The 27,709-nt window shown below is 41.7% G+C and overlaps 1 protein-coding gene and 1 long non-coding RNA gene across 4 annotated transcripts in view; one reads left to right on the top strand and one right to left on the bottom strand.

The window, feature by feature from the left end:
* Positions 1–26,498, bottom strand: part of ABL2 (ABL proto-oncogene 2, non-receptor tyrosine kinase) — a 45,153-nt gene extending 18,655 nt beyond the window's left edge. For 2 of the 3 annotated variants that reach the window (XM_086902098.1, XM_086902100.1), the window contains exon 1: positions 26,302–26,498. In XM_086902098.1, coding sequence (XP_086758224.1) covers positions 26,302–26,476 — 175 coding nt within the window. In that variant the 5' untranslated portion in view covers positions 26,477–26,498. Of the gene's footprint in view, positions 1–5,957; positions 6,951–26,301 lie in introns of those variants that run through there. The other variant, XM_086902099.1, reaches the window with a different exon arrangement.
* On the top strand, positions 883–25,684 carry LOC147651442 (uncharacterized). The gene is made up of 2 exons (XR_015290460.1): positions 883–1,020; positions 22,301–25,684. It is a non-coding gene; the product is annotated as an uncharacterized LOC147651442 (long non-coding RNA).
* Positions 26,499–27,709: the final 1,211 nt, after the last annotated feature.

Genomic DNA, 27,709 nt, shown 5'->3' with positions numbered 1-27,709 from the left:
TGCCATAGGTGCTGGACTGGAAGAGGACTGTCCCCACACTCATGCTGTGTTTCCCAAAGAGGCTGCTTGGCACCACAAGTCCTGGGCTGAGCACAAAGGCTCCACACACAGCAATCGCTGCTGCTCGCAAGGCCGGGAGCCAAGGGGAAAGGAAGCGCTGCTGGGCAGGCAAAGCAGAGACTGGGAAAATCAGGCCATGGGTTAACGTGGTTATTAACTGAATGGGAGGGTGGAGCTTTCCAGGGACTGCTGAACACACAGAGGATGTGGGGACTGGACTGCAAGTTGAAACAACTTTGAGATGAGCTATAGAGACAGTTTTGTTCCACTATGAGTTAGGTAACAAAGTGTTTGGGAAGAAAGCAAACAGTTTCCTTGGAGAAATTCCTTTGCACAAATTAAAAAACAGATCACCCATTAAGGGGACCGCCCAGATTGATTCATTTTTCCACTCCACATACCACTGCTGGAGCACTACTTACGGGAATCAACAGGAAAGGATGTTGGTGAAAATCTACACCTCGGAGAGGTACAAACATTGAGCACATGAAGGCTCTTGGACATGTCAGGAATTCAGAAAGACACAGAAAGCAAGGCAAGCACAGTGTACCCAGCCTGAGCTGCACATTTGCTGATTTAGTAACACTCAGGACAGCTTTCCACAAGGGCCCCATCAAATTACCTCTCAAAACCCCCAGATTTGTTGATGAATTCTTTAAAAGCCCTGGTTTTCTAGGAGAGCTGCCTTTGTGGCAGGACAGGCTCCTCCTGCCAGGTGGCCATGGAAGGGTTAACAAACCAGCACTCACCATGGCAGTCTCACACCTGGGAGGGTGGTGGGCCTGCAGAGGGGTATAAAAGGGAGCAGGGAAAAGGAAGTCTGTGGTCTGGGCCTTTGTAGGGGGAAAGGAGTTGCTGCAGTCCAGTGAGACAAGAAAGCAGCAATTCCATGATTTGTGAACCTCTGTTCTGTGAGAGGGGCAGCTGCACTGTGTGATGATGACTCAGACTAGACTAAAGGTAAGCAACCAGGCTTATTCCAAATGTTTGTGTTTTGTAAGGCTGTGAATGTAGAAAAAGAGTATTTAGAACTGTGGAGATGCTGTGATGATGAGGAGTTGCCTTTCCCATATGGCTTCTGACAAGAGTCATCTCCCCTGCAACCAACACCTGACATTAGTGGAAAACTAACTAGGCAAAGAATTAACTTGGGACACCTGAATACTGCTGTTCCTAAAGTTCTAACAAGGGGGTGACCTCCTTTCTTCCTCTTCCAAAACCAAGCTCAGTGAATCCTACAGCATGCTAACCCAGTGGTCAGAGGTAGTGATGCCTTTGTGTGAGAGCTCCTGGGCTTTCTCTCTTCTCCTCCTTGTTTTGCTTCTTGCAGTTTACTGTTTTCTCAGCTTGCATTTGTTCCAAGTACTCTGAATTACACTGGCATTTGTACTAAGCTTAGCATATCTGTTAACACACCAAGAATAATCAGAATTTGTGGAGAAAGCCAGTACAGCTTCAGAAAGACATCAATGAGCTTTGTGACAATCACCCTTACCTAAAATGGTACCAGAAAAGGGCAAGCTATGTATGGATTTGTGGCTAGATCAATCTCAGCTGTGAGTTACTAACCTTAGCTAAAATAACACATTTACTTCTTAGTTAAAGTACAGTGGATGAGTAATTGGTATTACAAACAAAGAAGGATTATCAGGAAGTTAAGTTGGATTAATAATGTATCTTGCACATATCCCTAGCTACCCCATCAATTTTAGTCTCTGTCAGAAGAGTCTGTAGCCAAAGCCTAATGGCTGGCTGGTGTGTTAAGAGATCCTGATGGGAATCATGTAGTTGCCAGCACTGGCATTACAGGTGAGAAGCATTTTGGCTGTAAGTCTCCTGCAACAGAGTCATTTTATGCCTACACTCTTTCCAGGCACCTTCCTGAAGGTGCTCTCCAGTAGAAAGGACACAGAGTTCATAGCAGTTCATAAGGTTCTGTCAAATGCACTCAGCCAGAATAAAATCAAGCATTTTTTCTGGCTTCTAGATGAGCCATCTTCTCTCTTAAAACTGATATTCCTAGATAGTTATTTTATACTGCAGGCCATCATTTTGACATCTGCATGCACCACACCTGCATCCTGTTCCTGTGCCCTTCACAGTAAGTGCATGACATAAAATCTTAATTCTGGTACACTCAACTTCCTCAGTGGAAGAGTCCATCTTTCAGGCACAGCAGTTCTTCCCAGCTCTTTACCCTATTCCCTGTGGTGCCCTTCAAAGCTGTTTCCTGAGAGTGGTTACCCTTCCTGTAACAACTTAAGCCATCCATTTAGAAGAATTTTTCTAGTTCTTCCAGCAGTGGGGGAAAATTGAATAAAAGGAAATCTTGCTGACTATGCTACTTTATAATGTATAGTTCAGGGAGCTTCTACAAAACTTGCTACACTCTGAATTTCAATGTCTCTTAATGTCTCTTAATCAAAGAAAAGAATGTATTAATGAAAATACAGCCCTGAAATTGATTTAGTGTTGTTGGCCACAGGCCAAAGTGACTGGTTTGTCAGTGGAAGGAGAGAGACAAGGAGGTTTATAGGGTAAATACTGGTTATTGCATGCAGTCTTAATCTGATATATTGGTGTTTTACAACAAAACCCCCACAGGGTGTAGACTTGAGTGTATTTTTTCACATAGGGACAACTCAAATACAAAGCCACAGAGATCCCTGTATATGGTACATATTTCACTTTATTTTCACTCTTGAGTCCTTGACTTAAACACCAATAAATTATCTATGATGCTGTTTTACAGACAGACTCATTTTATTTGCTTGCTTTTAAGAGTACCAAAGAACAGGCACTGGTCATCAACCTGTGGAAAGTATACCATCAAGTACCTAATGAGTGCTGGTATAATTGGTATTTTCCACTGCACCTTCAAAATATACATCACATTACACCACTACTGGACCTTTAGATCTTTAACTGGCTTCTTAGTGGGAGGATTTCTGCCTTAATGAATACAAGGAAACAAAAGTGATAACACAGCAGCAAGTGGGTTTCCTATTTTGCTGACACGATTGGAACAGTATCAAGTTCTACAGCAGCTTTGTTTCTGAAGCCAAGTCTCAGTGCTTCCTGCTAACCAAAAATACTCAAGACAAGCTACACACTGAAAAGCAACCAGTGCTGAACAGGCCAAGTTTCTGCTGTCTAATAATGTGGTAGTATTGAAGCAGACCTATGAACTTCCTTTACCCTGCAACAGACTGCAGCCTTTACCTAACTGGACTACCTAGTCCTTCTGCTGACATCCATGTGGCCATGAAAAACACCAGTTTAAAAGGGTCAGACAGCTCACATATGGCTTTGGTAAAATGCAGGCACGAACTAAATGCCATTCCTAGGTGTTCCTCTCCTGCAAGCAACCAGACTCTTAATAACGTGGTTTGCTGGAGCCTAGCACAGACCCATAGTTAGTCCTTGGGCCTCCCACAGAGTGGGGCAAGGTTTAAGTATTGTAAACAACACACTGAGGAAAGCCAAGAAATACAGCTCCAAGCCAAGAACTTGGGATGGGCAAGGAATAGGTTTCTATTTATGGTACCAGGCTGGGAGAGACAGAAAGGGAGGAGATTTCAGAGTCAGTGACAAAATTGCATCATGAACAGCTCATATCATATAAAAGGAACTATTTCAAGCTGGCAGCACTGTCATGCCTCAGATTATCAAAATGTATCTGACATAGATAAAAGTGATCTTTGGTTTCAGAGTGAGAAATACATGGAGAAAGAGCCCTCCATCTTTCACCTCTTGCAAACAGATTAATTTTGCAACATGATGAAGTGCTGATATGAAGCAGGGGTTGAAGTGGTAGGTCTTTGCCTAGAAGAGGGGCTTCTTAGCTAGCTTGATACAAAAAATCCAAGAGAAGATAAAGTTTGGGGTTTTGGTGTTACTGAATTCTAATTGGTAAAAGGAGAGAGACAAATTGATCTCAATTGACTTAGTTCCACCTATGTATGAAGAATTCAATACATTGTCTGTCTACCTGAACATTACAAGGGGTTAGCTGTGCTAAGATTTTACACAAACTGCCTGTTTTCTGTTTCCCTGGTGCCAGTTATCCCCTCCCTTTGTTATTAATGCAGTCAAACAGAGGTGTCCCTCAACCCATTTTTTTGCTCGGATGTCAGTGACATATTTTCCCATTATCAACATAATGCAGTGCTTCACTATTTCTTCATCAACTAATTTCTGGTGAAGTAGCTTTTTATTGCAGAATCCAGTATGAAATAAGTCAAGCTTAAACTCCCAAGCTTTGATTTGAATATCTTTACTCCTTGAAGCCAAGATGCATAAATTTCTTCATAGATCAAAGTATAGGCTGTGACTGAACCATCTACAGAAGCATTTGGCAGCTCTGCTGTTTTAAGAGAGAATTTCCAAGTAGATAAAGTATTGATCATGTTCAGTACAATACTGTTAACCAAATAGTCTGGCTCTCATCACCGCTAAGATTTTTACACAACTCTGTCAGGAAAGCAATTCTGGTAAGGGCAGCCAGCAGCAAAATGATGCAGGGGTTTAGATGCATTTAAGAAACACTTTAGGATGAGGAACCTGTGTGAGCACAAGAGAGCTGGACCTATCAGCTGTTAAAAGGTACAACAGATGTCTCTTGCCACAGGTACTGGGAATGGTTAGAAGCACCAGACCAGATGCAGTCCCAGTCTGATTTCTTTAAATGGGCCTCTGGGTGAGGAACCAAAACCCAACAGCACAAAAGATAAGGAAAAAAACACTTTCCTTTTCTGAAGAGAGATTTTAATGTAATCAAAGTTAAAACCAGAGGTTCTTGGAACAAAAAACTACAATTGTAACCCTTTTGCAAAATCCTGACTACTCTATCAAAGTGTTTGCTCCCTTAATTCCCATGGATTTGCTCAGCTCCTATAGAGCCAGTCAGCCTTGCAAGGAACAAGGAGAGACCAGTAACTGTAAATGCTCTGTATCACATACCTCCTTCCATTGAGAACTAAAGCTCCAACCTCTCCTCCTCCGAATGCTGCCCACAGCGGACAGCAACTACTCCCACAATGTCAGCTTTAGGGAAAGGAGTGCTATGAAGGGACACAGATTTCAAAGGTAACTGGGAAACTGCAGCTCAAAAGTCTGTTTGACATTCTTCTTCTGTCCTGGCAAGTTCTAGGAAACCTTTCCAGTGTGAAGGGTGAGGAGGATTAGGTCACCCAGTCCTGCTCCAGGAAAAGGTGGGATGGCCAAATATATGACAGCTTACAGCAAGTCATTTAGCAATTTTTAAAATCAGTACCTTGGGAGAAAAGTTTCTTAATGGGGATTACACTTCACTGCAACAGAATTCCTGGGGAGTTGCTACTACTGGCCACATCAAAGCCAGATATTATCTACTTCTAAGCAATTCAAACAGGTACTTATTTACTTGCAGTGTAACACAAACACTGGAAGTAAGAGCTCTTCTGCAAAAAGGCTCCTTGAGAAATCACGGCTCAGCCGATCCCTGAAGAAGCCAGAAATACCCACACTCACAAAATCTAGCTGGAGAGAGGTTTATTTTGCAGATGTAAAGCACTAACTTATCAGACCTTTGAGCTAACATGATATAAATGTCCAAGCTGCTTTCCCAGTGACATAATTACATCTTATTAGAAGCCTTACAGTATTAGGTACTCTCCTTAGACTCAGCACTTGGATCAACGACCACATTAAACTGTTTCTTGACTGCCTTTTTGAAATTTAATTTTAGCCTTTTTAGTTAGAGGGAAAACTTGGAAGAAAAGTATAGAGATTAACTCATTGACTTGTAATCTCAGGAGAGAAAGAAAATGTCAATCTAATAGCCCAAATTTGAGTTGATGTCACATCTTGAGGCCCAAATATTTTTGCAAGTGCCTTGGACAGGCAGCGCTTCTTACCTTGTGGAGGATATTCGGAGGGCAGAGCTCCCCAGGTGAGCTGGTACAGCTTCAGTTTCCAGTACATGAGTTTAATTTTTTAATGGAATCCCAAAACGCTTGTTAGCACAGATGCGATTTCTCAGTTCCATCCACCCACACCGAATATGCAGCAACTGCCAAGGCTACACAGTACTTCTCTTTTAAAAAAAATTCTCCAGTTAAAAATAAATCACAAAACTGTCAACCTCATTTGTCAGCAACCAATATGCTGCTCAAACCATCGTCCACAGCCGTTTTCTTCTCTTGAACAAAGAAGGGGGTTCCTTTTTAGAATATTTACTTCATTTGACTAAAATACCCTTGTGATCTTGTCTCCTTTGTAATACATTTGTTTTAGCAAACAAACAAGCATTTCCTTTCCTCCAAGAAAAGCCGAGCTTTAGTGCGAATACTTGCCCAAAAATTGCATGCCATGTTGTGAACTTCAGAACCAGGGAAAACTCCTAATGTGGAAAGCCCCTGACATCCAGCTGAGCCCTGGCTGAGGGAGGTTTAGCTGTCCTGCTCCTCCTCAGCCTTCTGGGCTGATTTCCTTTGGAGGGGGGCAGCGGGAATGTGAAGTCAGAGGAAAAAATCCATGGCACTAAACTTAGCTCCGGCTGCAGAACCGCTTCCTGCTGCTGAAAGCCAGACACTTGTCATTGGCTCCACCAAGCAGACAAGGGGCTCCATTCACCAGCACCAGCCCAGCAGCTGCTCAGTGACCAGGGAAACACGAGCCCCAGCCTCTCCAGGGTGAGAATTCCAAGCCCAGCCTCTCCAGAGGGAGAATTCCAAGCTCAGCGCCGCCGATGGCTTCGCAGTTTCAGGCTGTGTTGCCGCATTTGCTTTTCCAAATCTAACTGTGGTGTTTGGCTCTCAAGTATCTGAATTCAGTATTAAGTCAATAATGTACTCACTGAAATAATGTCTTTGCAAAATCCTTTATGGGTTGTGGCAGAATTAATACAGCTTTAAAGGAAAAGAAGACACTGTAAGGCTGAGCAGGTTCAGTACTCCTAGAAGTACTTAAAGTTACAAAAAGGTCACTGTTTGACTTGATGTAGAAATAAAATCAGTTTTATTACAAAGAAAGATAACAGCAAGTGAGTAGACAAAATTGTGAATAAGCTGAATTGGGTTGAAAATTCAATGTAATGGACGTTATTCAGTAGATCAAATATTTTAAGATAGAATAATAGAAGAAACTATTTTTTAAAATTACTTCAAGAGAGGTAAGACTAGCCAATGAATTAAACTTGATGGAATTTCATGCAGCTGTGCTAGAAATACACATTTTATCTGTCTGCTAATAAAGATGCTTTACATCTACAGCAAAGTTGTGGATTATCTTTTAGGGAGTATAGCACTTTTTGATTGTTAACATCAAAACTATAGAACATTTAAAGGAAGTATGATAGGAAAAACTAGTCCTGCCCCTCAGATTTAGCAGAACACTTCAGAATGTCAAAAGCAAGTCAGCCAGCTGACAACTGGGATTCTTCAGGCACACAACAACCATCTCTGATCACTTACAGCCCAGCATCCTGCCTGGGAAAAGGGTAAATATATTATTCTGGAATATGTTCCAAGCCTCCAACATGTTGTAGCTCAAGGTGTTTCTGAGCCAGAGCTTGTGTTGTTGCAGCTAAACTTCCTGACAGGCCTTATTTTGTCCAGTTGCTGTCTGAAGTATTGCAAACTAACCTCACACATAAACAAAATCCTGCTGCCGAGAGCAGTACCAAGAGCTCACAGCACCTCGTAGAACAAAGAATGGGCTCTGGCTGGTTCTGGACAGGACATCACCTAATTTCATTTGATGATCCTCAGTCTCTACATGGCAAATCCCAAATGATCAGTACCTGTAGGTGCTTTCTCTGCTACTTGTGATTTTTATAAGCCCTTATCTCATTCTACCTCAGCCACCTCTCCTCCAGGCTGAAGAGTTTCTCTCAGGTCTGATGTTGTTGCTTTGGTTTAAAGGTTGGGCACCTTTAAACACTCCCCTCTTGGGTTTTTCTAGCTCTACCACACACCTCTCCAGATAACCAGATCAGAATTACATGCAGGAGCTTAGTACAGTACCAGAACTACATGTTTTTCTATTCCTAATGCTCTGCTTTTTGGACTCTAATTCTAAATGTTGTCATGATATGTCTTATTACAGCTCAGAGATTGATTCCTAATGTTACAGGGGGCTGCTCAGAACTTAATAACTCACATGCAAAGGCAGAGCCTTTTTCCTGTGTGTTCCACCTTCTATATGTTCACACTGAATCCTGTCCTACTTTTTCAACCTGCAACCTCCTGCAAGCAGTTGCCATTTGCTTTCTTCTTTACATCATTTGTCATAGCTGCTTTTAATTAAAAATAAACAAAAACAAACCGTTGAATTTAAGGGAAGTTAGAAAGCTGAATAAAAGGCTTTGTTCCTGTTTGAGAGTTGCTTCACTTCTAGACCCTATTCACTAAAAAAACTGAAGTATTCTTATAAGTTATATACTACAAAGCAGTGGCTAGTAGTGTATGGTCTGGTTAAGTCAGCAGATATTGCCATCCTAAGGTGAGAAGCACTTAAAAAAAAAGATAAAAATTACCTTGCAAAGGAAACTAGAAGACTGCTGAACTAGAAGACTGGTCAAAGAGAGTATCATTTGCTCTAGGGAGAAATAACCCAGGAGGAGGAAAACTTGACTGTGCCTAGATGCCAGCAGAGCAAAAACATCCTGCAGATGATGTTTTTTCTACTAATTTGTTTTCAGAGCAGTAAACGAAGTACAACAGTGTGGAAATGAGTGTCTTAATTCCCCAGACACATTAGGCCACATCTTTTGCCTAGGTTCATGACTGCCATTTCAAAAAGGAGAAATTGCATGGAAAATGCTTAGACTAACCTTTAATTTGGCTAGCAAGATCAGATTAGCAAGGACAGAATCTGGTCTACAGACAAACAAACATCATAAAGGAAGTTAGCTACAATTTCAGATTTATCTAAGAATTTGTCAAAAGACAAATCCCCAAAAGAGCTGAGATCTGTTGCCAATTTACAATGCCAACCTGAATACTAATGGTTTGTTTTTCCCTACCACTGGCAACCTCCCCTCCTTGTTCTGGGGAAATATGAAAGAAAAAAAAAACCAGTTTGGCTATATCTAGGATCATAATGGGCTGTGAGACAACACTAATTAAATGAAATCCTACTTTATTGATTTGGCACCAGGATATCATCTGCTATTCACATGGAATAAGAAGAGGCAGACAGTGTAAGATATATAAAGAGTAAGGAATTTCAAGACTGGATTATGAACTGTAATTTAACCACATGCAAAGATTAACAATGATGGGGAAGGGACCAATTTTAGCCCCTCAAAATGCAGGTAATCCAAACCCAAAACCTAAACAAGTGTTCTTTTGGAGTAGTCAGTGATGTGGTTCAATAGAATGTAACTCCCCTGATTTTAGCCAAATCTATTCCTCTTTTGTTCTGGTTTTCATCTGCTGCTTGGAGGTTTTTTGAATAAAAATGCAAGATGACAAGGAAAATACTTGCTGTATGCTAAAACACAGATCCAGCAACTAGAAAAAGCAAAAACCATTATTTAATTTCTGTCATTCGCTTGCCACACAATTACTTGACTAATTTTTCCTGTTCAGAGAATAAAACAACAATTCAGTGTTGACACACTCAGGGAATAGGACCCACTGGTGGTTATTTAAGGAGCTTTCCTCCCACTCAGTACTGGCATAGCTGTCTGAGACATCTCCCCTGCTGCCAGTCTGGGTGGTATGACTGGGATGCTCAGAGGAGTGGTCACGCTATTGTCAGCTGCTTTTCACTGGGGCCACTCAGCCTCTGCTACAGCTCCTGCCTTTGGGTGCCACCTCCCCCAGTGCTTAATTTAGTGTATTTACTATATATATTCTGAGGGAGGAAGGAAAAGGGAATGGGCTGGAAATTCCCAGTGGGAGGTGTAACATTGTGGCTCACTCAGCAGTTCGTTTCCTCTCGCTCTGGAAAGCACTGCTTAGTTCCTAAATTGCATCCATCCACAATATCAGTTTGTGTGGATTTCACTGGGCATAGTGAGATGCTTATTCCACAGAGCCTGTGGAATAATAAATAAAAGGCTCTGACAAAAGGACATTGCTACATTTGGGTTCACAGCAAGACTTTTGCCAGTTGTGCCATACAGCTGGCTCCAGGGAGCATGTAAGACTGCTTCGTTTAGGAGTGCTGTCTTATGAAATGTCAATTTTGAACCGAAATTGTGACCAAAGTTTGGCTGTGCCAACTTGCATCATCCCCACATCTTCTGGTGTGAAAGGCCAAGAAAGGTCCCTTTCTCTTGTTCAATCAAGATATTTTCTTTTTTCTAATTCAACAGAGTTCCACCTCATTCCTTCTTCCTCCCACTCCACAGAAAAACATTCCCAGTTGTTGCTGGCCTATATTGGCTGTCAGACAGCTGACTGCTTGGATTACACAGGGCTGTATTGTATCCCTGCAGGATCCAGCCACACAAAGTGCTTCCCTTGGGATCAGGGCTCACTACTGGGCTGTATCAGCACACCAGGTGTTGTCTTGAAGTTGGAAATCCCAAGACAACAGGAGCACATTTTCCATATGCTCCTCTCAAAACATTCTCTCTTGAGCCTCTCAAAGTACAAAGCTACTCCAAACCAGCTACCCAAGCAACCAAAGTCATGGTGAACTTGTACTCACTCTCGGTCTCTTACAGCAAAGGGATTCTGTCTTTTGTCCAGGTACGGGAAATTAAAGCCACTCCAAAGCTTTTTGGCAGCTTGGGAGATCTTTCAGTTTCATTTCTACTATTAAAAGCAGTTACCTACGGCAATCCTGTGTTTTGAAGACATTTAAATGACCATAACTCTCCTCAGTACAGTAGTTAGAAAGCAGAACATTCACCATCCCATGCAGATCCTGTTCCCCAGCCAAGGGCTTCTCTATCCCATCCTTATGGACACCCTTTATTTACTACAAGACAATCAGTCAGCTTCTGGAGATGCCACCAAATCTGCCTTTCAAGGCATTTCTCTTTTGGAATTCCAACCTGCTGTGATGTGTTACTTAACTTGCAAATTTCTTTGGAAAAAGTACCCTTGAGGCAAGCTACAAGAAATGCCTCAGCCCAGCAGCTACTCCTTGGCAAGCCATGGAAGCATCCAGAGGCAGATCTCGTTAGCTGCTGACTGAAAGCTGCTGTGCTTGATGTTTAAAATGAGTTTTCAGCTTAGGAGGACTTCACAGAATCAGGAGCTAATTAATATTTGAAAGTTATTTGAAGAGTTTTTAGAATTAATGGCATGTTTCCTGCTCACCTACATCACTGCCAGAAACGGTCTTCTCGCTACTTTTAAGCTACTTTAAGCACTTAAAAGTCAATATAACAGAGCTGCTGCTTAGAAGTAACCTGGATAGGTTATAGAGCTGAGCAAGTGCCAAAACTGTCAAAAACAGTGAGGCAAGGAAATATGGACTTACTATTGCTTTGAGACCCAAGTCTCTTCAAGTCTAAAATAAACCACACATGCATAACCATGCTGAATTCTTTAAAAGCATGTATGGTCAATCCTTGAAAAACTGACCCAAGAGCTGAAATCTGGAAGCACCCAGCACACTAAGTTCCTCCAGCAAGGATGCTGAAGTTCCAGCACGATGCATCAGCAGAGGCTGTGGGACCAACACCCCTCAAGGTCATGCTTTCATCATGAATAGTGTCCCAAAAAAGGGAAAGCCTCTAAACAGCACCCTAATCAATGACTGATATACAAAAAATGAGAGCCTGGAGAACATCCAGCAGATGTAGAGCAAGATTTAATTTTTTTCCCCTCTAAAAGAATCAGTAAATTAAACATACAGGGTCACACCTTGGCTTCTGACGCCAGAGACTGAGTAATTGCAAACATCAAATAGTTGTGATCAAATACAGCAAGTGGAATCAGCCCTCAGAAGTACTGACTAATCTGGGATGGTGTATTCTCTTCCCAGCAACGTCAAATGTGACTGTTCAGTAAAACTTCCACATCTGAATTGGCTCTAATGAAAATGTTGTGAAAGATTACCAGGGTAAGAACTTCATTCGTAATTAATACAAAACTAGACTAAAGATTCACTGACAGAACTAGACAGAAATGGGCAGAAATATTGGTCCCTTTTGACAAGTTTCCATCCATTCAGCCTTATCACATTGCCATTCAGATGAGCAGGATACAAATAGGCTGTATCCTGTAAAACTTTACTTCAAGATCAGGTACTTCCTAGATCAACTTATAACTCTCACCTCATCATAGGCAAAAAAAAAAAACCCAAACCTTACTCTTCTTATTTTGAAAATTCCTGGTGAAACTTTTGGAAATTATGTATTGTGAATATTTCAGGCAGATTATTTTTAACAGACTTCATACTATTGATATTGCTACTGTTGGCCTTGTTAAGGGGAAATCACTTCAGACACAAGAGATATGTGCTGCAGAAAGAGGATTGAAACTAAATTACTCAAAATATATGGAATCTAATGATTCTGTTTCTAAAGCAAGATTAGAGTATCCTACATAATGACAGGTAAAATAGAATAACAGGGGAAACTGACAGTCTTGGCTTTTTTTTTTTTTTAGTGCATGAAGGTGGCTGCTGCAATCTAAGATAAATACATAAAATACAGGTTGTTCCCTTAAAATGGTGAGGAAAAATAACCAGGTCTGGGTGTGGAGGTCTCAAACCAGTTTTAGTGGGAGCTTTGCCAATGTCATAAGAGCTGCAAGGGTGGTACTTTCCTCTCAAAGAAAAAATACAACTGGAAAGATCAGCCTGTGCAAAAACATGTGTAACATGGGCAGGGGAAAAGAGGAAGCAGAACTAAGAGCACCCTGGTAGGGCAAAGAGAATGGTCCATATAAACATTTATTTTTAGAGAGATGTGGCATTCACACAGGCCCAGATCACCAGAACTCCTCCCCTATCAAGATGTTAGCATTACTGACAATCTGAACTGGGATGTGTAGCCCTTACAACCCTCACTAGACAATTATGAAAAGAAACACCTCCAGCAACTCCTAACCCTAATTAAGATTCATAAGCTGAACCTTCTGCAGCTGTTGAGATTCATCTCCTGTTTTTGTCTGGAGTTTTGGGGTGGGGATCATTGTGCAGACACATGTGCTAAGTGTGCAGCTGTCTCTGGAAGCATGCTCCAAGGACTGGGCATTCCTCCTTGGAATGAGGTGTGCAGGCAGATTTTTTTTCAGATTTAAAGTTGCATGAGGGCTACCATACAAAGTTGAGAGGGTTCACCTGCCACCCACTGATGTGCCTGTTTTTTTTAGTCAAGAAGCAGCCAGGAAACAGCAGCATGAGTATTTCATCCTGAACTGTGAGGTTTTTCTAAATCTGGATCATTGCTCTCTAGATAAGAGGCAATGGTGATGAGAGGCACTGACGTTTTTCCATTGAGGATATGAATTCTAGTATGATTTATTTCTAAACCCACTAGGAGGTAACTATCTCCCCTGCTCAGGTAACTAAACAGTAAGATCCACAATTTTTGCTAAAATGCTTTATTAGCAATTAAAGGATGGAAGAGCAAGAGGATGTATTAAATTCCAGACTTCTGCTGAGGCTGTACCTGCTTTGTGGGTGACTCCTCTCACTACTGCTAACCATGCTCATTTACCCAGCAGTAAATGCCTATTCTCAGACACATCAAATTCACAGCCTACACAACATTCTCAGTCAGGGCATGCTAATATTATGACTTGATACTACACAGGATATTTTTGTAGCACTTGATATATGGAGTGTCTTGCAGTTTTGGTATTTTATTCTTTTGACAGACCTACAGAGTAGTAGGATAAATTTGTGCTATGAAGAAGGTCTAAAGCAAAGCAAAAGTCACTTCCTAAATATCTGGAAGATATGGCAGAGCAGGACTCAAGCTGGTGTTGATCAGTGATCCTTCCTAAAGTGCAATACTCAGAGCTTTCATTACAAAACACACTATCTAACTAATAAATAACACTTTCAGTCAAAGACATAAAAGACTCTGAAAACAACTATTGCCCCAACTACTGATATTATCTAAACAAAAACTCCTACTCTTACCTTAATGAAGTAGGATTAAAATAAATAGCTTTGAGTTCAAGTGTAAAAAAGGTAAAAAAACCTATCATAGGGCAAAGCATAAGTCAAACTTGGAAAAAAGAGCATGGGCCTGTGGAAAAGGTGTTGCATCCATAATCCTGCTAGAGATGTTCTGCATAAAACATCTTGTGTGCTCATGCCTCACTTATCTGTGTGACAAAACAGTCTTCCTTTTATAAACTTACTATTTTGCCAGTAAAAAAAAAATTAAAAAAAAATAAACAGCTAACTACTATGGAAAATAGTTTTCCTAACTGCAGGGATTTTTTTCCAGTATCTTTACATATATATATATATATATATAAAGATACTGGCATGAAAATATATGAAGATGGTATCTTCACAGGGAGAAACTACTTTCTTAAGTTTCTGCATGTCTGTATTCCTGGTCTAGAGCTGACATCCTTTGTCAACAAAGATAAAGAATTTAGGAACAAACTAAGAGCACACAGAGAGAAAGATCTTGTGCATCATCTGTCTCATTTGCAGAATAGATATGGCTCTAAATAAGATACCAGCTGAGTAAGAATGCTAAATGCTCTGAGGAAAAAGAATTTTCTTCCTACTTAGTCATCAGTACCAATTCCTGGACATTCAATTCTGTTTCCCCTTAAGCCTCAGGCACCCTCATTTCACACAGTATTGTCCATGGAATGACACTTGGTCCCAACACAATATCCAATTTCTAAAAGCACAAGGGCAATTCTTGGAGTTGCAGCCTTCACTTGAGTGTATGAAACAGTTAATTCTATGTACTAAAGCCTATTTTTCTACTATCAGAGGTGTTGTTTGTGTATTAGCTTTGATTAGGTTTCAAAATTTACAAGCCCACCTCCCTGCAGCTCAGGAGGTAACATCGTGATCAAGAGTATTTATTTGTGAGAGGAAGAACAGATGAGAGGATGTAACAAACCAGATGCCAAGGCCTGAAATGCACCTAGGATCTCAACTTTGTAGCAAGTTAGGAGAGTTTGTGGGAGAATAAAAGGGCATCTACAGCATACCAGAAGCCATGCCTTTGCTTTTGCATGACAGTATGCAAGTCTGGTTGTATTTTAAACAGGTTTTCTATCTCCTTTCTAGGAGTCTGTTTTAGAACTGATTAATGTGTTTCTTTCAACATGGTCTTTCACTGGCCTGTATTTATATTAGAAAAACACAAATGCATTCCAGTTTAGTGTAACAACTACTCCACAGTTCAGCAGTCAATAGCTAACACCACTGTGGTGTCAGGTGATCTTATTTTTTGGTAATTACATGCCCTTAACACCAGGTTTGGGATCTCTATGCAGAGGTCCTGTTTCCCAGCCACCAAGTGCATGAATGCTTACTGCAGTTCCCTTTGTATTGCTCTACAGTCTGTTTTATATACAGATATAAATTTTGTTTTATATTGTAATATTTTATATTGTTTTAGCAATACACTTTGTATTGCTAAACAGCCAAAACTATGTTCTGTCTCTGTTGTTAATTCACCGTAGCTTCAGTCTCTTTATGGATTTTTGAGAGATAACACCAAGCAAAGCACAGTGCCTTGAGCTTCCTTTTCATGTCCAACAATTAACACAAACATTACCCTTCCCTTGGACCTATTACCACGCCACAAATGTTTTGAAATACAGGCTAGAGCCACAACAAACACATTTCTCCAAAGCCTACAGGATGAGACACGAGTGTATGACTGAACATTTGATTTAGCCTGCAGACAGCTTTCCTGTGTTTGTTTATGCCAAAATTAAGTCTAAATAGCTCCATAAACCAAGTGTTTTTGCAATTTTACAGATGAGAAGTGCACAGAAGCGATGAGAAGTGACTCTTAATTTGAGTGCTCAGATTACCTAGCAAAAGTATCAGATTTACTGTCCTTCCACGCACGAAAGCTCTCTGCATACTTGCACATAAACAAGTTGGGAAACTTCCCTTGCTGGCAGATGAAGTTAACTTAGGATAAAGCCCAAAAGAAACAAAACAACTAAAAGGGAAGCAGCCCAGCTCTTAATGGCAAAAGCAAAATAAACATGTATTCTTACATCTTAATACAGCCACATCTACCTTTTGCTATGTGGATCCTGCCTGATTTCATAACCCAACACTTACCTAAAACACTGCACTGTAACATAGTAATGTTAAATAACACACCCTGATTTTCTTAGTGGAAAAAACCTTTTAGCAATGGATAAATGAAGGCATTGGAGCACCCTCTCGTGGCAGGCTGGAAATAGCTTTTGGCCATTCCAAATCAAATCCTTTTACCTTGTTAGCTGGAAATTTAAAAGTTTAAACTGAGTGCCCACCTGGGGCAGAGCAGGTACTGAGAGCCCAGCTGAGCATTATTCCAGAGCTAAGCTGATCTAGGAGAAGTTCCAGGCTTTGCCACCGAGTATGAAATGAGAAAAAAGGTGTTTCATTTAGCAGAAATGCTTACATGGCACACAGAAAAGTCCCTGTGCTTCTGCTGTCACAGTGCAAGCTTGTGTGTGGATGGAAAGACACGTGCCAAGTGTCTCGTTCAAATTTAGCTCGACCCTTTGACAACAAAGTAGATGGAAGATATACAGGCATATTCAAAATAAGAATTCAGATTATTCAAAATAAGTCTGCACAAGACCACAGCCAACCTCAGCTTTGACAGACATAAGCCCTGCAGTCTATTTCAACTTTTTAAAGCACATCTGTATTTTTAAGTGCAAGAATTACCACAAGAACAATGAGTCTGATTTAGAGGACAGTGTCTTCTTTATGTACATTGTACCCCTAAAGAACTCAAATATATTTATTTATGATGACCCAAAAGTGAAAACATTTTCTAACAAAGTGGATTTAAAAAGGGTTAATCCTGCTGGACTTTTGTCTCACAGGATAACTATGGCAGGCCAGGCCACTCCAATCATCATTTGAGCACCTACTGAGTTTGCAAATCAATCCTAAGGCACCTAATGCACCTCTGGAAGGAAAAAAAAATATGAAAAATGGGCTTGTTGTTCTTCTGTAGTTCATATCACACTCAAATTTATTAGATTAGTAAAAAAAATATAATTCTCGTTTCTTCTAACATGAAAAATCAGCTCCTTCCCCACATCTATGTTGCAAACTTTATATCCACAGGGTCAAGATCCTGAACTTAAAAAAAAATACTAAATATAACTTGAAACACTAGCACTACAAAACACTACCATTTTCCTATTTATCCTGAGGATCTTCTGTAGATAAAGCCTTTTTAATCTCATAAAGTACCTCTGCTTTCTCTGTTTATTCCAACATAAATCAAGATTATGTAAACCCAACAAACATAACCCCAAACAATGAGCATAGAATTGATGACTAGTGAAAAAGTATTCTGCTGTGCTTCACTGAGTAATTAGGCCAGAGCACAGGTTTCACAGTGGTATTGATCACACAAGCTTTGTTCATCCATCCCCAAGCTTAGACATCTCCCAGCCTCAGAAAGAGATGCCAAAACCTCATCAAACCCTACTCATCTTGTGAGGCAGGAGAGGAGAGCACAGGAATCATCTGGGGGTTTGATTTTGATTTTGATTTTTTTATTTATATTTTACTGCCACAAATGATAAAGCTCATCAGGCTTACTTGATGCCCATCCAAGTCCGTGAAAAGCAGGTTTGAAAACAAACCAGAATTGAGTGGTATCATCACAAAATGATCAAAAAAACCACTTTCAGAGCACCTGTTCAAGGTCTTGTCTCTACCCCAGCCTTTATGCCTTGATCAAGCTGATCAAGTGTGAGAGCAACTTTACCCAAAACTCTGCTTATTAAATCAACAATATTCCAAAAAGCATACAAAGGACATTCACCAATTTACAGTTCAAGATTTAAAAACTTCCTATTTTAAATCTGTATCTAGGAACCCAGCCTGAGAGCTGCCACATATTAGACTGAAATTTTTTATCTGTCAGTTTATAGATGAAAAAAACTTAATTTACAAGAGAAAATGGACCACAAATCAGCTCTCAGACAACGGATGCTGGGTTTTTTTCCCATTTGTACTAAAGAGAATGGTGAACATAGAAAAAGCCTTATAATTCAAACTTGTCTTTTAAGAAAAAACTGCATTAAACACAAGCATTAAGTCCATGTTTATGCAAATCAGCTCAGGCCTGTATAACCTTGAGTCCTGCTGCACCCAGTGACCTAATAGAGGAAGGAAGCCATGCAACTATTCAAAACATCTTCAAGGTTATTCAGATTTCTTAGAGTGCATTTCCTTCTTCCTACATGACCCAATTTGTATCATTTTTTAAAAGATTTGCATAAACAGGTTTTTTTACTTCTAAACAGTCACTACACTTTCATTAATTGGCCAGTTTTAACAGATTGCTGGGTGGGAAACAACATTTTAAAATTTCTCTTTTTTTAAACCCTTCAAGGCTAATCTAAATTACTACTAATAATCTAAACTAATCCAGTTTCCTTCTATTATTAAGCCATTTTCAGAAATATCATTATAGCCATACCTTCCCTCTACTTCTGCTCTTGGCTTTTCTAAGCAGCAACACAAAATTGATATTCTCATCAGTCGTGCAGCCTCCCACGGGTTTTTGAATAGCAGCAGTAAAACTGAACAGTCTTGTTAACTCTGTGACACTGCTGGTTAGCAAAGCCAACCCTGAGCAGCAAAGGCTTGGAAATAATCTTGAGAAACTGAGCTGACCTTGCAAGCTAAGGAAGGCCTCATTATATTAATTGACACTCCAGCTTGGGTTTGAAAGGTTATCTTCATAATCCAGGGGCTATGGAATTAGAATATACAAATATTTGGGGGTTTTGTCTAGAAAACAGATCTGTGCTCTGTAAACACCTTTTAGATCTCTGATATTTAGGGTTAAGGTAGGAGGTAATACCAGTCTACTTGGATATGACAATATTTAAACAAGCTCTTACCCCAGGCCATGTTGGAGTGTACACAGATTTGTGACAGGGAAATGTCTCTTCACTTTCCAGTTCCTGTAGGTTTTGGTGTATTTACTGAGGCACACTACTCTCTGCAGCTAACTCTTGGAAAAAATATGAATCTAACTGAAAACATAATCTGAAAAACAGGAACACTTCATGATCTATGCTACATGCTCCAAAATGTATAATATTCATATAATTTAGCCAATATTCACACAATTTCTTTCAACCAGAAGCAAACCTGTCCCAAAATTAGCCACGGTGCTGATCTTAGCTGAGATGACAACAAATAGGAATAGCCAAGACATATATGATGCTTTGTTGTTGGGATTATCATTAGAGAAACAAAGGAGAAATTGACATGGGTCACAAATCCAGAATGTTCTCATCCTCTTATTCTATCATTCAATTGCTAAGTTGACCCAAAAGCAGCAGGAGATGCTTCTTATGCCTTTGCCATATATAGCTTATATATATATATAAGCTTATATATATATATATATATAGCTTCCACTTCACTTCAATAGTAAATAATAAAACCAAGAAAACACCAAACAAACCAAAAAAGAGACCAAAATCCAACCCAGTACCATTATGAATTAAAGGATGATGCATGCTGTCCTATAGAAAAATGAATGTTCCTTCATTTTAGAGCTACTTTTCTTACATAATTGTAATCCAAATTCTTGCATCACTATTGTCACAGAAAATTTTCAAATTAATCTGAGTGAAGCTCCCCATTTATTACTAGATGTAGTTATTTTTTAACTGAAGTATCTTAGTAATATTAAGATTCTAAGGACAACGTTTGGCTAGGAAGTATAGAAGAGAAGGAGGGGAATTTCTTGAAAAATATGTAAAGAAGTATGGTTAACTGACCTCTAAAGAGCACCAGAAGATTGAAATAAATATAATTTAATTTTTAGTGAAGTATTTCTGTACCTCTTTGTCTCCTCCTCAGAAAAGGCAAAGTTATTTTAGGGCTGTTTTGTTGGGTTTTTTTTTAAATTCCTCTGCTGAATTAGGTGGTACTGAAAGCCACCTATTAAAAAGTTAATTCACACCTAGCTATGCACAAGCAACTGTACTGGGAGATGTACATGTCTCTATAGAGAGCCCACAAAGCACAAGCAACTTCCTAAGCAGATATGGGTAATATAACTGAGCTTTGTTGTTGTGGTTTGCTGCATTACCAACAGGAAGCCTCAATGGTTTTGTAAGTGTCACTTATTCCAGAGAGAATAATGTCTATGGGTAATACCAAGATCAGCCTTGAAAATAAAGTATTTCATAACCACAAAGCCAGAGAAATGTGAAGGATGATGCAGTAACGGTGAGAAAACCGAGACCTCAGACCCAGCAAGTCAATGCTGTTACCCCTCAGCACAAGCTTTTCTTTCCTGCTCTGTGGAGGGAAAGAGGCTGCTAGTGGCACAACCAACTATGAAAAGTACTTCTTTACCAGTAAAAACTGTTCTGAAGGCTGTTAAGAAGGAAACTCTGTGCCTAGGTTGCAGATTCACCTGCAAAGGCAGTCCTGGAACCATTTGCACTGCAAGCCTTGTGTCACTCGCAATTAAATTTGGGGATTTGGGAGATCAGGTTGGAAACAGGATGTACATGAGGCTTTGGTCTGTGGTCATCCATCCATCCCTGGCTTTCTGAAATACAACCAGGTGAAATTGAGCTCTGCAAGTCACCACACAAAACCCAACTGTATTACTTTTAACACCTTCCACACGCATCTGTACTGGAGTAAGCACAAACTGCTGTTTCTTGGTTTGTATTAGTTGGATTTTGATAGTTTCTTATGACTGTAAATTAGTCAGCTGTCAGCAGTACTTAGAAGGCAGTTTATGGATAGCAAGTATCCTGGAAACATTAAGTTGTGACAACTAAGAGAAATGAGCTAGAATAAATCATGCTAACGATCGTCTGGCTTTAGCTATAAAACAAAGATCTACAAAGTACAGTTTGACTTCAGCAAGGACTGGCCTGCCTTAGGAACAAACAAACATGATATATGCTGAAGTGGGTCACAGAGCAGGTCACTCCTGAACACCAGAGAAAACATGATTTCAGGCTTACTGTCCCAGAATCTGTAATCAGTACCAGCCATAAAATATTCCTAAAGCCAACCCTGTTAGAGAATCTCCAGGGGATAGTCTGACTCACCCCACTCTAACTATGAGCTGCTGATCCCACCAGATGAAAAAAGGATGGTTTAAGCCACTTGTAACATTTTGCTTCTGTGTCCATGTTCTTTTTCCCACCAATTTGTTCACTTGGCCATGTCCTTAATTCCAAAAAAAAAATCCCACAATTTTTTTTTTTTGCAAAACATTGCGCTTGCAAGCAATAGCAAGTTTGTGAAATATTGCTAGAACAACTTGTACCACACCATCTGCTACATGGGGAGAACAGAGAAGTTGGAGATATGTCTGGGCTTTGAAACTTGATTTTTAAGTTGGTTCTGAGTGAAACCTGTTGAAGTAACTTCATTTCAGCCTTACTTCTTCAGACTGTGTTCCCTGTCTATGAGAAAAGAATTAGATCAGTAGTCAGTATTATATTGTTCCTTCCATCAAGTTGCTAGTCTTCTCTCATTTCAAAATTCATTATGCAAAAATCCCAGATTAACACAAGGTATAAAAATCAATATTTAATGCAGTGGATCTGCAGGAATAATTTAGATATCATGGAGAAGGATGCAATAGAGAAGACGTCTATAAATTCCTGTTCTACAAGGGAAGTTCTTCTAGACACTCAGCTGAACTATCCTTTATTCCCCAAATAATTAGTTAAGAGTTATTTATACATTGTGGTCCCACAAGATTTCTGATTTACAGTACAAAAAGCCAGGCACTGAATACAGTGATTATATTCCATCTGCACGGGGCATTTACTGACAGGAAAGTCTGTGGGCAAGTAGCTCTGGCCTGAGCTTGCTGCATTTCACTGAGATGAAAAATAAAGAACATTTTAGGCAGCCCACAAAGTGCAGTTGTTAAACTGACCCTATTTTCTCTCCTTCTTTCCATTTTCCTGCATCCAGCCCTTCAGTTTCACTGAATTTCAAAGGGACAGTGTTATTTATGCTTCTTCCTATTTTAGAATGTTTTTATCATGTGTCATAGCACTCTGACTGCCTAAGGGGAGCTTTAATGATAATTTTATTTTTAAAAGTATAGGCTTATCTAGCCTGACCTTGATGCACATAGTAAAAGGTTGCTAAACTCCTCCTCTAGGAAACAAAACAGGGAACAAATGTCCTGCGCCTGCTGGATCAAAAGCTCAAGTGTGGCAGAGCCTTCCACTACCCCAAAATATATCACCAAGGCAACTGGAGCAGTACTGCAAACAGGTATTGCAAAGGCTTCCCAGCCAGGATTTAAATAATCTGATTTTCCTGCAGTATGTGCTCTACAACACTCAGCAAGTCTTTTTGGAGATGAAAAGCATGCTAACACCATTCCAAAGAGTATCTTGGTACAGTAGGCTGTTATCAGTCCTCTTCTGAAAGAAAATTATGAGTGTCACTGTTCAAAGGTCACACGAGGAGCTGAGTAGAGTGCGTGCAGCTTGGAAGTTGTTGGTTGTTGTTGCTTGTGCCCCTTCCTCAAACAAATTTCTGAGAGGATAAGGAGATAAACAACTTCCCTCTTCTCTCCCCTGTTCCTTCTCTGGAAGGGAAAGCTCACCTTGCAATGGCACCAAGTACTTCTTGTCTTTTCTGGTTGCACTGATGTATAAGAATTTGCTTGTAACTACTGTTCACTGCTGCTCTTCCCTCTCGAGCTGTCCCTGTGGTACTTGTGAATCCCGACGGAGCGCACCAGTGTTTGAACAACCCTTGTGTTTACACTCGCCCCTTCTACTACACTAACAGCAACCAACATGCTCAAGATCCATAGCCTGCTTTTATAGGTCACTGACAACATGCCAGGAATGCTCACAAGGGGGTGTTTAGAAGGGCTAATTGAAGAAAACTGCAAATTCCATTATTATCTTCTTGCATCCTGGAGAGCTCCGCTCCATAACAAATGGAATCACATGAGTGTATCAGTCTGCTTAGGACTTTTCTGCTCAGTGTCACACACAGAACTCAATACCACAGTGAAAAATACACAGAAAACCCCTCAGCAGTCTAGGTGTCTGTTCTCATCATGGAATAGTAGGGTGCCACAATACAGATCCCCTTGTTCTTTCCATAAAACAGAAAACAACTTCAAATTTTTTGTTTGTTCCAGAAATACATCCTGAAGTAGGAGTTTCTGCAGTGCCAGCTTCTGCCACACAAAATGTAACCCAGCAAATAATCATGGGACAAACTGGCTCAATCTCTTGATTTTCAAGGACATCTATGGTTCAAGTTAGCTGGGTGAAAATGTTTGTCTCAGATTTTCAGTGGCTTAGTGGAAACAGTTTTACAGTTCATCAATTTGACTGAAACTGCTCTTCAAAATCCTGTAGCAAAATGGGTCTGAGGCTGACAATATTATTTCCACACCTTTCAATAAACAATCCAGACAAACCCATCAAAATGAACCTTGGCAGGACTACTCAGCAAGGTTTGCTGCTGGCACAGTGTGGTAGGAAAGCTGCTAACACAAGGTAGGGATTTATACCTGCAACAGGTTGTCTTCTTCACATCCATGACTGCATCAAGGAAGGCCAAGGAAGGGAGATAATCCAGCCCCATCCTGTGACTGGCTGGTTTAGCCACTAGTCCAAGAGTGCTAACCCACAATCCTGTGCTTTTGCCATTACTTTTCATACATTGCAAATACCTGTCCCAGAAACAGGACGGAGGTCGAGTTCACAAAGAAATTACTAGAAAAGAGGCATCTGGATCAAGTAATACCACCAGCAACCAGAGCATCTCAGCAGCAGAAACATATGACTCACCTAAAGAAAACCTGGCTTACTGCTGGCTAAATAAAACAGGAGAGCAAGGTCATTAAATGAAAAATAAGAATACAAGTTGATGTTAAAAAATTCCCTTGGACGAGGAGAATCAGGATCACAGGAAACAGTTTCTCTGACAAAGGAAGTGAACTCCAGATTCAGGAACACTACATACATTTTAGTTTTTGCCCAAGACAAGTATTTAAAAAGGTACCCAGCTTTTACTAGCATTTGCTACAAATTATTAATACTCACTTGTTAACTCATTCCTAGTAAAATGTGAATGGAATCAGGGAAAAATTTAACATAGCTGAGGTATTCACCAAGATGGAAGAGGAGTTTGAAGCCTGCTCTGAAACTCTCAAAACCTGGGTTGCCAAAAAGTCCCACCCCTTTAACATAATCTAACAGAATAAAAAGCCATATCTCATTTTTAAGACACACCTTCCTTTACAGTATGCAGAGAAAATAAAAGAAACAATCCTAAGTAAAGACCCTAAGTAAAGCTACATCCATTACCTTACCACTGAAGCAGATAACCTAAGCAATATAAATAGTAGAGAAATTATTCTGAAAGACACCATCGCTCTTATCCCAGAGCAATGTTCTTTTTATGTGGCACTGAACAGTTTTATTCAGTGGGTTGGCTTTCCAGACTCATTCTTGTTTCTCATTCTATGGAAGACAGAGTAGAAGGGCTGGCAGGGCACATAATTTGTCTTTTTGGTGTGCAGGCATGCTTCAGAAAGCTTTTCCTCTCCATTTCCCTGCCACTACATGTAAATAATTCTCCCTACCCTCTACCTTTGAAATTTAGTAGGGTGTAGGGAGGAGCTAGAAGGATTTGTTCAGGATGCTAAAGTAAATTACTACCAAAACATGCAGCAATAACGAAAAGAAGCACTTGAGTCAGTGTCAGCTGTGTTATTGGGAAGTCACTACACATCCCCACATGCTGTACTGCCCTTCCCACAAACATCCTTTCTGTCCTTGTAAAAGCAGGAACCAAAGAGTCATCTTGGTACCAAAGCATGAAAAGACAGTTTGACATTAGCAGGAGTGTACACAGCATTCTTGCACTGCTACTAAAGACTTAGACACACCCCCACTGAAAGAAGTGGGTTATGTGCATAAGCTCTGAGATGTCCTCAACACTGTGAGTGTGCAGTCTATGATAGGAATGTTTAAGCCAAAGTGCCTTGTAAGGTACAAAAATACAAAAAGTAAAACGTGAAGTTGCAATAAAATAACTCTTAGTTTAACTGTGGGTCAGGCACTCAGCAAGCCTGTTCTGTTTTGGTTTTAAAGCTGATACTGCTCCCTGAACTCAAAAGCTGTGATAACACTGAGATTTTTAAGAACCAGATTTAGTGCTGTGCTCTTGTTTTGATAGATACTTACATGTCAGCAGTCACAGAAGATGATATTTACTTTTAGACTGCTGGTTGCACGTTCCTTAATCTTTTTGCCTGAGCTCATTCTATTGAGCGAAAGAAAATATGTATTGTCAGAAGCAGCCTTGCTTTATAAACACTGACAACTCTCTTTCCACTTAAAGCCAAGCCAGCCAAGCTCTCCAGAGCTGATTCAGGTCTTTAGGATTTGAGATGCGTCCACACATCTATACTCAACATGCTTGTCAAGGCAGACAGGTTCCAGTTGACCTTACCCTTCAAAACGTGGCAACATTTTAACATAATGCACAAATAGAATATATATATATATATATATATATATATATAAAAAAAAGATACATGGTTACAAAGTGGGATTTGAAGTTGTGAGGGTCCTTCTAAGAGAGGTTACAGAAGCGTACACATGAAACATTTCCGGTCTCGGTTTACAGCAATAAGAGTAGAAGTGGACAGGCAAAAACTTCAACCGAGAATCAGATGGCAGCTGTAATACCCCAGTCAAATCGAAATTGTTTGCTCTGTCAGGAGCTATACAGTCTCACAGATCAAGAACGGCAAGTCACAAACGCCTCGGCAAACAGTCGGACAAGGCACATGTTACCTTTACCTTTGTAAACAAAACCAGACCTCGGAACCGCCGCGGTGACAGCGACCGAACCCCGCAAGTCCCGATCCCCGGCGGTGCCACCTCGCTCCCGCTGTGGCTGGCGGGCAGTCCCGATCCCCAACTCCAGCGGGTGGGGGGGGAAAGCTCCTCCGAAGGCGAGCATCCCCCGGGACGTGGCGGCCGGGGCGAGCATCCCCCGGGACGTGGCTGCCCCGCTCCCCCCGCCTGCCTCTCCCCTCCCCCAGTAAACCCACCACAACAAAAGAGGGAGGGGAGGAAGGCCGATCGCGCCCCTTTCCCCCTCGCCCCGGCTACTCACCGTGCTGGGTGAAGACATTGAATCCTCCCTCTGCGGAGCGCCCGGCAGCCTCCCGCCGGCGGCCCGCCGGCCTGGCCGCGCTGCTCCCCCGCAGTCCCCGCGGCTGCTGCTGCTGCGGCGGCGGCGGCTGGAGCCCCGCGCCCGGCTCCCCGACGCGGCCCACCTGCTGCCCCATGGCGGGCCGCGCTCACATCCCGCCGCTCCCGCCGCTCCCGGCCCGGCAGGCGCGTCCCGGTCCTCCCGCGGCCGGTCCCGGCGGCTCCCGCGGAGCTCCGGGCTGGGGCTCACGGGCTCGCCCCCGCAGCCCCCGCCGCCATCTTAAACCACAGAGCGCCGGCGGAGCGGGGACGGAGCGGCTCCCGCAGCCGCCTCCGGTCCGCCCAGGGAGGGGAGGGGAGAGGAGGGGAGGGAGCGAGGGAGGAAAGGAGGGAGGGAGGGAGGAAGGGAAGCTGGGATAGAGGGAAGGCGGCTGCCCCCCCACCCCAGCCCGGACCGCCGCGGCACGCAGAATCCCAGAATTATTTGGGTTGGAAGGGACCTCTGTGGATCAGCCAGGCCCAAGGCAGGGTCACCTGGAGCAGGTGACAGGAACGCGTTCAGGCGCATTTTGAACTTCTCCAGAGAGGGGGACTCCACGCCCTCCCTGGGTAGCCTGTTCCATTGCTCTTCCACCCTCACGTAAAGAAGTTCGTACCCATGTTGAGGTGGAATTCCTTGTGCTTTGGCTTATGGCCGTTGCTCATTGTCCTGTCTCTGGGCACCACTGAAGAGTCTGGCACCATCCTCTTGGCACTGCCACAGACACGCACAGCAGTGGGGACGGGCACACCAGGGAATGCACATGGACATGGGCTGAGGGGAAGAGCCCACCCGGGTGATTCGCCAGATCACACCCAAGGAGAGCCTCCCATCTTGGCCATGAGTGGCAGCCCAGGAGAATCACAGAATCTCCTAAGTTTGAAGGGAGCCATCAAGTCCACATCTCTCAGCCCTGCCCAGGACAGCTCCAGAAACCACACTGTATACCTGTATACACAATGTGTATACTGTATACACAATGTATTTGGACTGTGTCCAAATACTTCTTGAAATCTGTCAAGCAATGGTCATGGCCTCAAGGCTGCCCCAGCCTGAGCAACTCTCTCCCTGTAGGCTACAGCCAGACTGGTTTGCCTCCAAACCTGAGCAGGCATGAGGGTAAAGCCAGGGTTGTGAGGAAGGGAGCAGCAGAGTGGGCTTGTCCTAAGCTGTGCATGAGGAGGTTGTTGTAGCCAGGTGAGGGTCAGCCTCTTCTCCCCAGCAGTCAGGAACAGGGCAAGAAAACACAGTCGTAAAGCTGTGCCAGGGGAAGGTCAGGTTGGACATTAGGACAAATTTCTTTGCAGAAAGGATGGTTAGACATTGGAAT

This window comes from Cyanistes caeruleus, chromosome 9 (assembly GCF_971803275.1).
Source record: "Cyanistes caeruleus chromosome 9, bCyaCae1.hap1.1, whole genome shotgun sequence".
In the NCBI taxonomy this organism is placed as follows: Eukaryota; Metazoa; Chordata; class Aves; order Passeriformes; family Paridae; genus Cyanistes; species Cyanistes caeruleus.
This window is presented reverse-complemented; position numbering and strand designations above follow the sequence as displayed.